The sequence below is a fragment of the Hyperolius riggenbachi genome, chromosome 3 (assembly GCF_040937935.1).
Source record: "Hyperolius riggenbachi isolate aHypRig1 chromosome 3, aHypRig1.pri, whole genome shotgun sequence".
Lineage (NCBI taxonomy): Eukaryota > Metazoa > Chordata > Amphibia > Anura > Hyperoliidae > Hyperolius > Hyperolius riggenbachi.
The window spans coordinates 394,386,997-394,404,127 of record NC_090648.1 but is presented as its reverse complement, the minus strand read 5'-3'; the positions used below and the strand labels follow the sequence as shown (position 1 = coordinate 394,404,127).

General features: G+C 38.2%; 1 protein-coding gene across 4 annotated transcripts in view; it reads left to right on the top strand.

Moving 5' to 3' along the window:
* LOC137561607 (A-type potassium channel modulatory protein KCNIP1) overlaps positions 1 to 17,131 on the top strand; it is a 1,185,649-nt gene that overhangs the window by 285,724 nt on the left and 882,794 nt on the right. For all 4 annotated transcript variants that reach the window (XM_068272924.1, XM_068272920.1, XM_068272921.1 and 1 more), the window contains one exon: positions 13,288 to 13,357. In XM_068272924.1, the coding sequence (XP_068129025.1) occupies positions 13,288 to 13,357 (70 nt within the window). The remainder of the gene's footprint in view (positions 1 to 13,287; positions 13,358 to 17,131) is intronic.

Here is a 17,131-nt window from a genome sequence, read left to right as displayed (position 1 = left end):
GCACATTAAATCTTAATAATATAAAATCATTGTCTATATAAATATAATCACTTCACCAGGCAGAGGTCAGCCTTTTATAACAAATAACAATCTATTAATAATGTTGGTTTTATAAAACTATGTAACCTCCAGATGGCATCATTGTCCTAAATATGGGACAATACAAAAACCTTGGAACTTATTGACATTCCAAAGGACAATCATAGTCAAAACATGGCATTATATTCTTGCTGGCTGTAATGGCCTTCAAGCCACGGAACATGTCAACAATTGTTTAGCTTACAAGTTGAAACAATCTTAAAAAAGTTTTACTTTCTCATCTTCCACGGGTAGACTCCAGATTTTAAATATCTTTCAGAGTAATAGATTCTATTATATAGGGTTTAACAATAACTATTTCTTTCTTTAGAAGGACTGTATTGATCATTAATATTTAGATTAATAATATCTGTGTGTAATAATTATGTGCATTTATAATTACTGCAGAAATGTAAGTTTAACTTGCTTTTCTGTCTTCACACAGAAGCCTCTTTAAATGTCATGGCCACGCACTAGCATAAACAATAATGCTCTGGCTTTTTGTAACCAGTACGTCTATTATCTGCCAGCTTGCAAGTTAAAATAATCTCATAAGCTTTACAGCCTAAAATATGCTCAGATGTCACATAGCAATATTTTAAAGAAGTAACCCAACTTTACAGTTTACAATGAAATTTTGCATAGAACATTAAAACTTAACACATATACATATGACATCTTTTCCTGCATAAATAAAACCGCTAGAATTCTGACATCCCCCCTTGCAGGAAAATGATGGCAGATGATTAGCGATCTCCGTAGTTGTTATATTTCTCCGGAAAAAAAAAATTCTATAATCAAAATTAAAAGTAATGCAATTTTTCATTCTTGCAAAACCTTGCTCATTAAGTAGCGTTGTCAGCTGTGTTGCCTGCCTGACAATAGACTCAATAGTAAGATTAACATCTTCTCAATAAACACATTTTGCTGGTCTAGATATGGCTATAGTCTTGTATATAACACATGTATGGATTCACCCTTGAATCTGTAATTTCTATCACTGTGGTAGCTTGTGTAGATATGTAGGAAAATTCTAGGCATATTTGTCACCCATTTTAAGACATATGGTAAAACTTAAAGTTCAAAATGTATAAACAGGAATTATACCGTTCATGTGGTCCCTAGGTTATTTTGAACACAATACATTCAACGTTTTATTGTTAGCTTACAACAGGTTAATTAGTTAGTTGGTTAGTATTATGTATGAATACAGTTAATTACACCTTTCTTATACCACAAGGTTTCTTTTCACAAATGGTATGAAGCAGAACAAAGTATATGTAGTTTGCCAACAAAATCCCATAAAATAATGTCATCTTTCTATTTAGATATACAGTGGAGGAAATAATTATTTGACCCCTCACTGATTTTGTAAGTTTGTCCAATGACAAAGAAATGAAAAGTCTCAGAACAGTATCATTTCAATGGTAGGTTTATTTTAACAGTGGCAGATAGCACATCAAAAGGAAAATCGAAAAAATAACCTTAAATAAAAGATAGCAACTGATTTGCATTTCATTGAGTGAAATAAGCTTTTGAACCCCTACCAACCATTAAGAGTTCTGGCTCCCACAGAGTGGTTAGACACTTCTACTCAGTTAGTCACCCTCATTAAGGACACCTGTCTTAACTAGTCACCTGTATAAAAGACACCTGTCCACAGAATCAATCAATCAAGCAGACTCCAAACTCTCCAACATGGGAAAGACCAAAGAGCTGTCCAAGGATGTCAGAGACAAAATTGTAGACCTGCACAAGGCTGGAATGGGCTACAAAACCATTAGCAAGAAGCTGGGAGAGAAGGTGACAACTGTTGGTGCGATTGTTCAAAAATGGAAGGAGCACAAAATGACCATCAATCGACCTCGCTCTGGGGCTCCACGCAAGATCTCACCTCGTGGGGTGTCAATGGTTCTGAGAAAGGTGAAAAAGCATCCTAGAACTACACGGGAGGAGTTAGTGAATGACCTCAAATTAGCAGGGACCACAGTCACCAAGAAAACCATTGGAAACACATTACACCGCAATGGATTAAAATCCTGCAGGGCTCGCAAGGTCCCCCTGCTCAAGAAGGCACATGTGCAGGCCCGTTTGAAGTTTGCCAATGAACACCTGAATGATTCTGTGAGTGACTGGGAGAAGGTGCTGTGGTCTGATGAGACCAAAATAGAGCTCTTTGGCATTAACTCAACTAGCTGTGTTTGGAGGAAGAAAAATGCTGCCTATGACCCCCAAAACACCGTCCCCACCGTCAAGCATGGCGGTGGAAACATTTTGCTTTGGGGGTTTTTTTCTGCTAAGGGCACAGGACAACTTAATCGCATTAACGGGAAAATGGACGGAGCCATGTATCGTGAAATCCTGAACGACAACCTCCTTCCCTCTGCCAGGAAACTGAAAATGGGTCGTGGATGGGTGTTCCAGCACGACAATGACCCAAAACATACAGCAAAGGCAACAAAGGAGTGGCTCAAGAAGAAGCACATTAAGGTCATGGAGTGGCCTAGTCAGTCTCCGGACCTTAATCCAATAGAAAACCTATGGTGGGAGCTCAAGCTCAAAGTTGCACAGAGACAGCCTCGAAATCTTAGTGATTTAGAGATGATCTGCAAAGAGGAGTGGACCAACATTCCTCCTAAAATGTGTGCAAACTTGGTCATCAATTACAAGAAACGTTTGACCTCTGTGCTTGCAAACAAGGGTTTTTCCACTAAGTATTAAGTCTTTTATTGTTAGAGGGATCAAAAACTTATTTCACTCAATGAAATGCAAATCAGTTGCTATCTTTTATTTAAGGTTATTTTTTCGATTTTCCTTTTGATGTGCTATCTGCCACTGTTAAAATAAACCTACCATTGAAATGATACTGTTCTGAGACTTTTCATTTCTTTGTCATTGGACAAACTTACAAAATCAGTGAGGGGTCAAATAATTATTTCCTCCACTGTAGATATCATATAAAAAATGTAAGCATTGAAAAGTTCTTTAGCAATTCAAATTGCAAGCCAGCTAGTTACAGTAGCTGTTTTCAAATATATTCTAAATAAAACATATGTATTAACATCTCATTGTTGAAGTTGCTTCTCTAGTTCATACTGTATTTCCAATATTTTGGAGTAATTCTCTCTCATGGATTTATCAGGAACTTTACCACTGATTTAAAAGTCTCTTGAAACTTATGTTGTAGACCGTCAGCATTCTTGTATGTAAATCTTGCATGTTTATTTTCTCAAAAAGTCAAATGTGATAATTATTCTGTAGATTAAGTTTGATATGAGGTTGTTTTCTTGTTAAGTACAGTCTCTTCTCATGGCAATACTTAATGTAGTTACATGCTTGATCCTGGATATGTCATGTGTAGATCTTCTCTCTGATTGAAGTAGTTTTCCGCACCAATCATTCATTAGTATTGGACTCAGTAGTCATTCAGAATTACTTTTCTGGTAACTTCTTTTACAGGTATCATATGTTTCATATAGCTTTCAGTCAAGTGTCTGTAATTCTTGTATACAACATGCAGTTCTCATGATAACATGATAGGATCCCCCCTTGTGCCGCTTTATAGCAATCTAATATCAGTCCAGTGTTTTACTAGCAGTTAAGTCTGCCACTTTAACGCATTATTGACGGTTCAGGTTGTTTAGAACATTTCATCTGTAATATTATCAAATAGTCTCGCATTTAACTCTATATTTTCTGAGTTGACTATGGTTAGACATCTTGCATCTATACGTCTAGTGTGTAGGACAGTCTTTGCATACCATGGCATTTGAAGGCTTTTCACTCTCTTAGTTTCTTCAGTACTTCTCTTATATATAGGGATTAGGTATTTAATTGATATTTGAACTGTTCTTGCTCTTTAGGTCATGTAGCGGGTGTTCCTCTTGTTATGGTGCATCTTCTTTTTCCACCATCACGCAATGCTAGAACCAGTCATAGGGCAATTTTATTTGTCCCAGGATGCTTTCTTGAAAACTTGAAAAGGATGAGTAACAACAGTCATCTGCAAGTTGTATTTTAAACGGAACGTCGTATTGTTTTCCCAATCAGTCGGGTTGCAATTTAGTACAGTTGCCATTCACTGTGCAGAGCTATGTGCAGATTTACGATAGTCCCTTGCTGAACATATCTTTTCATCATTTAGGATATTTTCATCTCTCTTGGAATTCAAACAAATGTTAAACTGTCCTTTATTCAGGTGAATTGAATTTTCTCTTTAAATTGTCGATGTATTGCATATTTGAATGTTTCTGAAAAATATTCTTCTGAACTTCATGTGAACAGCACAGTAGTGTAGGGGTTAGTGCTCTCACCTTGCAGTGCTGGTTCTGAAAGGCGTTTGTATGTGCTCTCGGTGTCTGTGTGAGTTTCCTCCGGACACTCTGGTTTCCAACTCTTCAGATAGTACTGGAATGGCTAGGTTGGGCATCATCTTCAAGGATAAAGGCTGTATGAGCAAATCCAGCAGTCACTCTTGTTCAGGCGCTGGGCATACTGTTGATGCATCAAGTTCAATTTATTTTGAAGTCTTCCTTGTAGTTGCAAACTTCAGTTTTTGTAGTCATTAAATGTATCAGGTACAGCAAACCCCTTTTGTATGGGTATTTTTGCGGATAATTAGTATTATTCTCAGCACCTATGAGAAAAAATAAAAAGGGAGAGGAGAGAAGGGGAAAACACAAAAAAGTAATATGCAACATTCTGGTGAATTTTCAGCATAAAAAACTAAACTAACTACTACCTTCCCACTTGTGGTTCAAAAAGAAAAATATTATTGTGATGCTATATGGTGCTGGGTGCATTCTTACTAGTTTGCTCTAGTGTTCAAACTTATAACAGCAGTTTCCTTCTCTTCTTGCTTATGTCTTTTCTTAAGTTCATCTTAGTTTGTCTTTTAAAAATCAAAGTAGTATTATCCATTTTCTGTAAATGTTGAGATATGTCTTCTCTTTGAAAAAGTGTTACTTTTCTTCTTCTGAAATAAAAAAAACGTTCATGTTTAAGCTGTGTATCAGAATCCAACAGTAGCATATCATAGTTACATAGTTATTTTGGTTGAAAAAAGACATACGTCCATCGAGTTCAACCAGTATAAAGTACAACACCAGCCTGCTCCCTCACATATCCCTGTTGATCCAGAGGAAGGCGAAAAAACCCTTACAAGGCATGGTCCAATTAGCCCCTAAAGGGAAAAATTCCTTCCCGACTCCAGATGGCAATAAGATAAAATCCCTGGATCAACATCATTAGGCATTACCTAGTAATTGTAGCCATGGATGTCTTTCAACGCAAGGAAAGCATCTAAGCCCCCTTTAAATGCAGGTATAGAGTTTGCCATAACGACTTCCTGTGGCAATGCATTCCACATCTTAATCACTCTTACTGTAAAGAACCCTTTCCTAAATAAATGGCTAAAACATTTTTCCTCCATGCGCAGATCATGTCCTCTAGTCCTTTGAGAAGGCCTAGGGACAAAAAGCTCATCCGCCAAGGTATTATATTGCCCTCTGATGTATTTATACATGTTAATTAGATCCCCTCTAAGGCGTCTTTTCTCTAGACTAAATAAACCCAGTTTATCTAACCTTTCTCGATAAGTGAGACCTTCCATCCCACGCATCAATTTTGTTGCTCGTCTCTGCACCTGCTCTAAAACTGCAATATCTTTTTTGTAATGTGGTGCCCAGAACTGAATTCCATATTCCAGATGTGGCCTTACTAGAGAGTTAAACAGATGTTTAGATGTTTAAGCTGTGTATCAGAATCCAACAGTAGCATATCATACATGTCTTCATTTGTAGCTTCATGTGTGTCATGGCTTTTTCCTAGCTTGACATCCGTAAGTAAATACTTGTCCATTTACAAAAACATTTTCTCTTGTCATCGGTTGTTCATCACTTTAGTAATCTGTTGTCCTCAGCGTTACATTTCTTGAATAGAGTATCATCTTGAAACTGTTCTTCTTGAACTTCATCAGTAGATTACCTAAGGCATGGATTTCTCTTCCAGTCTCTTGGTGTACATCACTTCTTTTCTTCTTCATGTATTTAAAAAAGTCTTCATCAATTCAAGCTTCATTCTTCACATTAGGCCTTTAAACTTCTTGTACATAGAATGTAGTTTAGTGCAGTCTTCTATAGAACCAGCTTGATTGCTGTATGTCATTATTGTGAACAGTTATCTCCTTGTTTCTCCTGTAGTATGGCTTTCTTCCTGTAACTTCTCATAAGTCTTTATTGCATCTGCTTCTATATCTGTAGCATGTCAATATATCGCTGCATAAGTCGAAAAATCTATATTTTCCACATCTTCTTCATATACGGAATCAAAAATAGAATATCTATCAGTCTTTTTCAAAAACTTCTACATTAGCTGTCTTCTTCTAAAACTGGATAATCTTGACATCTTAGTCTTGATCTTGAAATCTTGATATGATGTAACAGTCTCTATTGTAGTTTCAAATGTCTATCAAAACCTTCTTTCACTCAACTTCTGGTATTTTCTATGTCAAAAATCTTGTCCTCTTATAGTTCATCAGATTTATCTGTAAAAACTGAATATCTCCATTTTCATCTTCTAATGCTCTCTCTTCACCCACCTGATAATCTCATTTATCTTTTAACCTGATGTCTTCTTCTGTCTGGTTTTCTTTTCTTGTATTCCTTCAGGACCACTTTTCTCTTAGTGCTGTCTCGATCTTCTCTCAGCTGGTGCGTCAACCAGTGGTTGGAGTTGTTAAAGAAGTAAAAGTACGGCTTGGTCCTCACACTTCTCTGGTTACTCCAGTTCCAATTGTTTCTTCTTCAGCTGTTTTCAGATCAGAGCTTCTTATAACATAGCCTCATCAAATGGCTTGTCTTCATGTTGATGTCTTTGCATAGTCTTCTAGCATGTAGCTTTCATCGCTTATCTTAGCGGGTTTCTTCTGGGTGCCTGCAAGGAATGCTTGTTTGGAATCTTCTTTGGTTCAGACAAAAGAGATTATCTTGTGAGACTTCTAAGCTTCAATAGCAACATTTTCAATTCTTCTTTAGTCAAACCTTCTTAGTATAATGTCATCACAAAAATAAAGTCTCTCTTGATGCTTCTTAATAGGATCTAGCCTCAAAAATAAGTAGAGATTTCCCCCCTTGAGGCTAGGACTATAAAAATTAAAAATCTTCTTTAACGGTCACTTCTGTATATTCATGCGTTACATCTCAACATAGCAGCTGCTATATATGAGTCTGCATCACTCTTTTAGCTTCTCATGATAATAAAAAAAAAATAAAAATAAAAAAAAACAAAAAAACACTTCAATATTCACTACTTGAATCTTCACTAGTGTGTTCTTCTTTTACTTCTTGGCATAATAGCTTATTAATGTCTGTTGTAACTTGGCTTGTATCTGTAGTCTTCTACATTTAAAGAGCCATACATCTTTAAAACAGGATTTTTCTCTCTTTTTTTTTCTCTCAAAAATGTTATTTATAGGAGCTTTTGCTTTCATCAAAGTCTGTTCAATTCTCTAGTATAAAAAACAATGTTAATTCTCTTGACAGTAGAATCTCTTACGTATATAAAAAAAAATGTTCTTTGTTTGACAAAAACTGTTCTCTCCCTTTTTTCTTTCACTGAGCTTGTTTCAAAAAGTTTTCTGCACTTCTAAGGTAGCCGTTTTCATTATGTATAGCTATATACTCTGCTTCAGTATGCTGCTGCAATATAATCTGCTTCATTTTGCCAGAAAAATACATGTAGCGCTATTCCTTTTCTTAGGTTCAATAGGCCAAAGTATTTATTCTCTCTTCTAAGTCTTTTCATAGACCATAAACTGAGTGTGCTCATTAGCAATTCTCTTCTATGAGATTTGAAAGCATAAGCATATCTTCCTTCTTTGCTTTAGATTTTTGGATGCTTCATATGCATATCCAACTCTATATATGAGTATATTAGTACTTTTTTATTCTCTTATCGCGATAGAAAACTATGGTCTATATTTCCACCATAGAAAGTATACTTCAAGATAACAATCAAGATAACCATCAACTGTTGGACGCCAACTGTCAAAAACCTGAGCGGTTTTTGCCTTTTTCATGATTGCTAACTCAGTAAAGAACCAGCCCTTAAAGCGTTGCTATCATATAAATCCGGCATAGTGGGGTCTGAACCTTCTATAACAGTAATTATAGATTGACGGTATACCTTGAAATGAATCAGAGCACTCAGTATATGATTTTATATAAAAAATTGTATTTGCTTATCATACAGCATATATACAAAATATGAACAGTTCCAAGTAGTGTTTCCTTATAACAGTATTCCATCTTATCAAGGCTTTATAGCCAAACGATCATCAATCTTCTAAGTACATTCAAAAATAATATAACAGTTGTGTTATGTAGAATAAGATCAAAAGTAGTCTCATCTGTATCAATAGCTGTGTATCTAGTAGCTGTGTAAAACTTGTAGTAATCTTCTTGAAGAAATAGCATAAAAATAGCTTCTAAAAAAACTTCTTGCTAACATCTTAACAAAACTTAATGCTGAAAAATTAATAAAGTAAATCACCAGAATATTAAGCATATTACCCCTTCTTTGTCATCTCTTCAGCATCTAGAACCACTTGTGGGAAGGTAGCTTCTGCCTCATGTGTCTTCTCAGGAGATTGTTGAGCTTCTGCAAACTATGAGCTTACAGCTCCTACCTTTATAGGGGCTGGAGGCAATATGGCTGCCTAATCTGGACTTTCCCTGAATCTCAGGCTCTGATTGGCTAAAGCTTTCGTGCGTCAATGCTTTATCATGTTTTGATTTCTTAAGTTACAATATTATTGTTTATAAATTCTTAATTACATTATCTTGTGGGAATTTACGTCATCTGGAGTGCTTGACATTTGATATAGGGTCATTTCTGACGCATTTAATTAAAAATGGACGTCAGCCATCTTGTCTGTTGGCTGACCCAGACATGGAGACTAAACAATGTCATTTATGACGCATTTCTGATAAAGTGTTCACTGCTAATTATGTTGGAATGTCTTGGTACTTCCCCAGACATGAGATTGGTCAGGTTGACACTGTAACCAGACCTGTGAGAGCCTTCAGCAATTTAAGGCTTATTGAAACATATAAGGCTTCTAATATACTTATTTAAATATAAAGCGTATTAAATAATTCTTCTTAAAACAATTAATCATAAAAGAAATAATTGCACATTAAATCTTAATAATATAAAATCATTGTCTATATAAATATAATCACTTCAACCGGCAGAGGTCAGCCTTTTATAACAAATAACAATCTATTAATAATGTTGTAACCACCAGATGGCATCATTGTCCTAAATATGGGAAAATACAAAAACCTTGGAACTTATTGACATTCCAAAGGACAATCATAGTCAAAACATGGCATTATATTCTTGCTGGCTGTAATGGCCTTCAAGCCACGGAACATGTCAACAATTGTCTAGCTTACAAGTTGAAACAATCTTAAAAAATTTTTACTTTCTCATCTTCCACGGGTAGACTACAGATTTGAAATATCTTTCAGAGTAATAGATTCTATTATATAGGGTTTAACAATAACTATTTCTTTCTTTAGAAGGACTGTATTGATCATTAATATTTAGATTAATAATATCTGTGTGTAATAATTATGTGCATTTATAATTACTGCAGAAATGTAAGTTTAACTTGCTTTTCTGTCTTCACACAGAAGCCTCTTTAAATGTCATGGCCACGCACTAGCATAAACAATAATGCTCTGGCTTTTTGTAACCAGTACGTCTATTATCTGCCAGCTTGCAAGTTAAAATAATCTCATAAGCTTTACAGCCTAAAATATGCTCAGATGTCACATAGCAATATTTTAAAGAAGTAACCCAACTTTACAGTTTACAATGAAATTTTGCATAGAACATTAAAACTTAACACATATACATATGACATCTTTTCCTGCATAAATAAAACCGCTAGAATTCTGACATGGTGACCTCTGCCGGTTGAAGTCATTATATTTATTCATCAGAAAGACAAACATATATGGAAAAGGATTTTATATTATTAAGATTTAATATGCAATTATTTCTTATATGATCAATTGTTTTAAGAAGAATTATATAATAAGCTTTATATTTAAATGAGTTTATTAGAAGCCCTGTGTATTTCAATAAGCATTACATTACTATATCTGCAATTCACAGATTGTTTGAATCAACATGCCCTATTTCTTGTCTGGTAACGTACAGACACATTCCACATTATCAGAAATGCGTCATGAATGACATTGTTTAGTCTCAATGTCTGGGACAAACCAGCAGACAAGATGGCTGGTGACGTCCATTTTTAATTAACTGCGTCAGATATGACCTTTTAATCAAATGTCAAAATGTCAGATGATGTTAATTCCCACAAGATAAGGTTATTAAGGAATTTATAAACAATAATATTATGATTAAGGTACTCAAAACAAAAAAGTGTTATGGGTATTTTAAATGTCAAAGATAGCAAGTTGACGCACTAAGTTTTTGCCAATTAGAACCTGGGATTCAGGTAAATTCCAGATTAGGCAGCCATATTGCATCCTGCCCCTATAAAGGTAGGAGCTGTAAGCTCAGAGTTTGCAGAAGCCCAACAATCTCTTGAGAAGACACATGAGGCAGAAGCAACCTTCCCACAAGTGGTTCTAGATGCTGAAGAGATGACAGAGAAGGGGTAATATGCTTAATATTCTGGTGATTTACTTTATACATTTTTCAGCATTAAGTTTTGTTAAGATGTTAGCAAGAAGTTTTTTTAGAAGCTATTTTTATGCTATTTCTTCAAGAAGATTACTACAAGTTTTACACAGCTACTAGATACACAGCTATTGATACAGATGAGACTACTTTTGATCTTATTCTACATAACACAACTGTTATATTCTTTTTTGAATGTACTTAGAAGATTGATGATCGCTTGGCTATAAAGCCTTGATGAGATGGAATACTGTTATAAGGAAACACTACTTGGAACTGTTCATATTTTGTATATATGCTGTATGATAAGCAAATATTTTTTTTAATTTAAAATCATATACTGAGTGCTCTTGATTCATTTCAAGGTATACCGTCAATCTATAATTACTGTTATAGAGGGTTCAGACCCTGCTATGCTGGATTTATATGATAGCAACGCTTTAAAGGCTGGCCCTTTACTGAGTTAGCAATCATGAAAAAGGCAAGCACTGCTCAGGATTTTGACATACCGGCTTAAAGTAGGTCTTAGTTTTTATATGATTTGATTCAATATACAGTGTGAGATCAAGGAATTCGATGGAGGAGGTGTTATGATGGTGTGTAAATTGTAATCCTGCTGTATTGGAATTAAGATAACTAACAAATTGTGGGATGAGAGAGCTGTCACCCTTCCAAATGAAAATTAGGTCATTGATATACCTTTTATAAAATATAATATTATTGAGACATGGGTTGTCGGTGGATAATTTACGTTGTTCAAGAAAACCCATGGTTAGATTTGCATATGATGGGGCGAAAGAGCTCCCCATCGCAGTCCCGCTGATCTGATGATAAATTTTATCATTAAAGGGATACTGTAGGGGGGGGTCAGGGGAAAATGAGTTGAACTTACCCGGAGCTTCTAATGGTCCCCCGCAGACATCCTGTGTTGGCGCAGCCACTCACCAATGCTCCGGCCCCGCCTCTGGTTCACTTCTGGAATTTCAGACTTTAAAGTCTGAAAACCACTGCGCCTGCGTTGCCATGTCCTCGATCCCGCTGATGTCATCAAGAGCGCACAGCGCAGGCCCAGTATGGTCTGTGTCTGCGCAGTACACTCCTGGTGACATCAGCGGGAGCGAGGACACGGCCGTTACAGGCGCAGTGGTTTTCTGACTTTAAAGTCAGAAATTCCAGAAGTGAACTGGAGGCGGGGCCGGAGCATCGGTGAGTGGCTGCGCCAACACAGGATGTCTGCGGGGAACCATTAGAAGCCCCGGGTAAGTTCAGCTCATTTTCCCCCGACCCCCTACAGTATCCCTTTAAACGTGAAGATGTTGTAATGTAAAATGAATTCTGCGCATTGTAGCAGGAAGGTTTGTTGTGCAGGTGGCATGGATGGAGCGGATGCTAAGAAGTGCTGTAATGCAACGAGACCAAAAGAGTGGGAAATATTGGTATAGAGAGCAGTAACATTGCATGTCAGCCAGACATAATCTGGCTGCCATACGATGTCACGTAGGAGGAGAATGAGTTGTTGAGAATCTTTGAGAAAATAGGCAAGGGACTGGACATGTGTTTGTAAATGTTGATTGAGAAATTTGGAGAGGTTGCTGGTGATGGAGTTGATCCCTGAAATTATGGGTCTACCTGGTGGTTTGTGTAGATTATTGTGTATTATTTTGGGTAAATAATAAAATATAGGGGTCGTCGGTATATACTTTCAGACAGTCTTTCGTGTCTGCTTTATGGAGGTAAGTCCACCACTTCCTCCAAGCAAATTTTAAAGATTTTATCTACTTTTATCCTGCTGGTGCCTCTGTTCTCCTACTGCTAGACTGAATCCACCCTTGGTGGAGGGGTGACCTACCCCTTTCTTTCCGATCTACAGAGAGCGACTTCTTAATCCTGAGTGAGGACAGGTTTATTCTATCCACCTGCCTATGTAGTGGTTGCCTATGAGGCAACCGATGTTTGTGAGTATAATAGTCTCATTAATCATTATCTTCATTTGTTTCTGACATACTACACCATATTGGGCTCTCTGTGTCTCCCTTTTTGATCTTTTCACAGAGTTACACACAGGGTTAACTGATCAAGTGTGAGGGGAATTTCCCCTCCCCTCATGGTTCATTCTGCCATCAGTTTTGGCGTCAGTAAAATGTGAAAGTATTTTGATAACAGTAAACAAAAAGGTTGCCAGTGAAATGTATACACCAGTACTTAGCAGCACTACCCAAACAATTCCTATCTCAATTGAAAAAAATATGTAAATCGATAGTGGTCCTTTAAGTCACAATTTGCCAGGGGTATGAATAATTATGGGCAGCACTGTATAATATATACTGTATATATATATATATATATATATATATATATATATATATATATACTGTATATATATATATATATATATATATATATATATATATATATATATATATATATTATGTAAAAATATACACTTTTCAGGTTTACCTAACTTTTCATTTTTTTTTCTTGTGCTTCAAGGAATGCCCTAGTGGAGTTGTTAATGAAGATACATTTAAACAAATTTATTCACAATTTTTCCCTCATGGAGGTAAGTCATTTATAATTTACTGGTCATCTAAGTTTTGTTAAAAGCAAAATATGTGACACATCAAAAATAAATTTAGAATATGTCTTATGACATAATGCCATATCATGTTTTTAATTGTGGTTTTCTTAGCATACCTGATAAATGTAGAGGTAAATGTGTAAAAGGCAACTCCATGATGGCAGTAATATAAGGTAATGTTTATTAAGGATATCATAACAATAAAAACAAGTAAAAACAATCAGCACGGGAGAACCACGGGTGGGGTACTCAAACAGAGCTCTTGGATGCATATAAATAGTATGAGTCTGATATAGCACTGAGTATGAAAGAGCATGAGTATAAACCAGGGGCAAGCACACAGAGAGAACTGTAGGAACACAGGACAAAACATGTAACAAACTATGCCAAATGGCAACTATATAAGGAGTGACCAGTCATGAGTCACACCAGTCAGCATGTACAAAAATGGATATATATAGAAAGTCAGACTGTGCACTTACCCACAGGAAGAGACCCCAGACACCGAAGCCCCGCTGCTGCGCGCAATCTCACGCATTCCGGACCCCTGTCCTTCGTCGGAGGACAGTCGGAGTAAGTCTAATCCTACAGTTCTCTCTGTGTGCTTGCCCTTGGTTTATACTCTTTCATACTCAGTGCTATATCAGACTCATACTATTTATATGCATCCAAGAGCTCTGTTTGAGTATCCCACCCGTGGTTCTCCCGTGCTGATTGTTTTTACTTGTTTTTATTGTTATGATATCCTTAATAAACATTACCTTATATTACTACCATCATGGAGTTGGCTTTTACATATTGATCCACAGTGTCATGGACGCTTTTCTTTTGTGGTTGTATATATGATAGATCCATAGACATGGATATAAGTTCAGTTATTTCTTTTGTACTCTGTTTTGTGGTGTTCCAAATGTAGAGGTAAAGACTGACAAATTTGTATGTTTAAAAGGCAGAAAAAAAAAAAAGAAAAAAGTAGACCAACAAATCCTGTGTCTTTATATTTTACTGCACTATGATTTAGAAAAAACATCTCAACCCCAAATTGTCATACTTCTTCATATCTCTTTGGAAGACCTATCATGTGATACTTTGTTGGTTTCTTCCAGTCACTACAAACAACATACAGGAAAACAATGCAATATTTCCAGAACGTAGACACATTAAAGTGCAAAAGGCTTTGCATAAAGGATAATAAAATGCATTGCAACTATTACTGGTGGCATTGAATTATCTAATCAAGGTGACGTGGCTTGGCTCAATGGAGTGAGCTTCCGAGTTCTGTGATTGGGCTAAAATTACAGAGTTGTGGTAATGCAGTATTTCTACAGAAATCCGATTTCCGATCGGTTTGCGATTTCCGAGTAGTGGGGGCTTTTTTGTCATTTTTTGCATTCTCTGATTGGTCAAATACTTTTGAGTTGTTTCTGCATTCTCTGATTAGTCCACTGTTTCCGAGTTCTGTGATTGGCCTAAAATTGCAGTAATGCAGTATTTCTGCAGATATCCGATTTCTGAGTTCCGTTTTCTTTTTTTTGGGTAAAACAATTTTTATTGGTTCAAAGAGGGTCAAAGTCATATACAACTATTATGACAAAATAGAATCACGCCATGACGTAGGCGCGCGTGCTCGTGACCCGCTCGACCCGCTCGCTCGCTGACACGATGCCTCTCTGGCGTGCTATGTCCTGCTAAGGCGATCGGAGAGAACCGGAGGATTTCTGCTACCTTGGCTGCTTGGGACAGGAGGAGGGAACCGGAGCGTTTGCCTGAGGTCCTGCTGATCCACCGCTGTTGCAGCCGCTGATCCGCTCGCTACTATAAGGCCATATTGACGGGCTAGGAGCAGCCAGAGAAGGACGGAGGTGTCACATGAGCCCTTGTGGCTGACCGCACTTAGCCTTCTAAACGGTGCCAGCGCACAGATCGTGCGAACTCTGGTCGCAGTCAATGCGCAGGAACCGTTAAGAATTAGCCGCAGACAACTCCGAAGGAAGCCTGTGAGACACGGGTAATTACAACGTCACCTACTGGTTCAGAGTAAACTGCCACCACCGCGGTTACTATGGGACCGTGGGGCCCACTAACTGACTGACTAATCCTGCGAATAAAACGGTTAAACACACGATATTCTGTCTAGCCAACAACAAACAAACAGTAGCGTATCTTCAGAGACCCGGGATCATTTCTGTGTGTGCTGATAAGCAGGGTAGCGAAACAGTGAATGACTTGGGGAAAGTCGTTTATTCACGCAATATAAATAATTAATATATACAGACAATTATTAAAAATCACAATTATTAAGACAGTAATAGCCAGTATGAAAAATAAAAGAAGGGAGAAAAATACTTAGTTCCTGGAAAGATGTCCTTATTGTGGGAAGAATCATAAAGTTCTTGGTTTCAAAGTCCAGAGTTCAGAGTTCAGACCAGGTGGATGCCAGCATATCCTCAAGCTGGCATCTGATGAGTGCAAGATGGTTCAGTGTGGAGGACACTGAGTTTGGGTCCTCAGCCATTCTTATGCCCCTGCTTCAGTAGGAGGGAGTGAGGGCGGGGAGCCATACACCTCCTTCAAAGATGAGATGAGCCCTCCCCTTGTACTGGGGCTAGAAATCATATCTACCCATATATGGGCTCTATCTCACAGAACCGTACAGGTCAGGGCAGATTTATTAACATTTTCAGGTCTGTCTCGATTTACCCAGCGCCCTGATACCAGACATGAAGGGTGGGACCCCTGTGGTATCATCAGGGCACTTTGAAACTGCCTAACTGGCAGTCCTTACCTCAGAATGTTCTGAAACTTCCTCAGAACCAGCACCGGGGCTCATGCTACACTTCCCCCACGTTTGGCGAAGCTGCCATCTCAGGAACCCCAGAAATATTACAGATCTGGGAAGTTATGGATTATGCCATGAGCCTCAGGTTAATTCAGGAGGTGTTCTAGCTGCTAACAGCTGACTTTCCTTTGATCTTTAGCAGAGAACAGAGTGTCAAGACCTCCCGTGGATTCCTAGCCTGCTTGGCTGCACCTAGGCATCCTTTGGTTAATTAACATCTCCATGAGATCAGCTAAGTGTCACCTGGTTCCCAGAGCCAAAAGGGAAATTGTGCCTTCCACAGGGAATATGTCCAAGCTAACTAACACCTTCCCCCCAGGCTGTTATTTCAGCTAAGACAGATTTCCCAGCTGTTCCTAGGCATAGGGATACTACACGTCAAATCTTGGTTCTATTGATCTGAGGCGCAATCGATGCAGGAATCGAGTGCGATCGTTCTTTTCTTCACGGGCGGTTCCAGGACGCGCCTGCGTCCTCGCAATCGTCCGTGACAGCCCTCCCCCTTGTCCGTGGCTTAGCCACTCATCCGCAAGATGTGTGGCGGCGCCGCTAACCTGGCTGATGGGCCTCAAGTTGCCGGTACGGCGGGAAAACCTATTGGAGCCTGGGCTCGGTTCCCCTGGACCGGTCGCGGTCTGCTACCCTCAGGGTTGACCCAACATGGACCGTTCTGGACAGGGCGTTTGCGCCACTGCAGTCGGACGTGGTGTCTGCCGGGACTGCTGACAACGGGCAGTGGGTTGGTTAGGTCAACAGCCAGCCCACGCAGGGTTCCCCTGCTGAGTGGCTGTGGACCTAAGGGAACCCCGCGGGAATCCCTGGACCTTCCCAGCTCCTGACAGACGGCACATGCCCTGCAGTAGTTTGCTACATCCCTGTTCATCCGGGGCCAATAAAACTGGTTCCGAATACCAGCG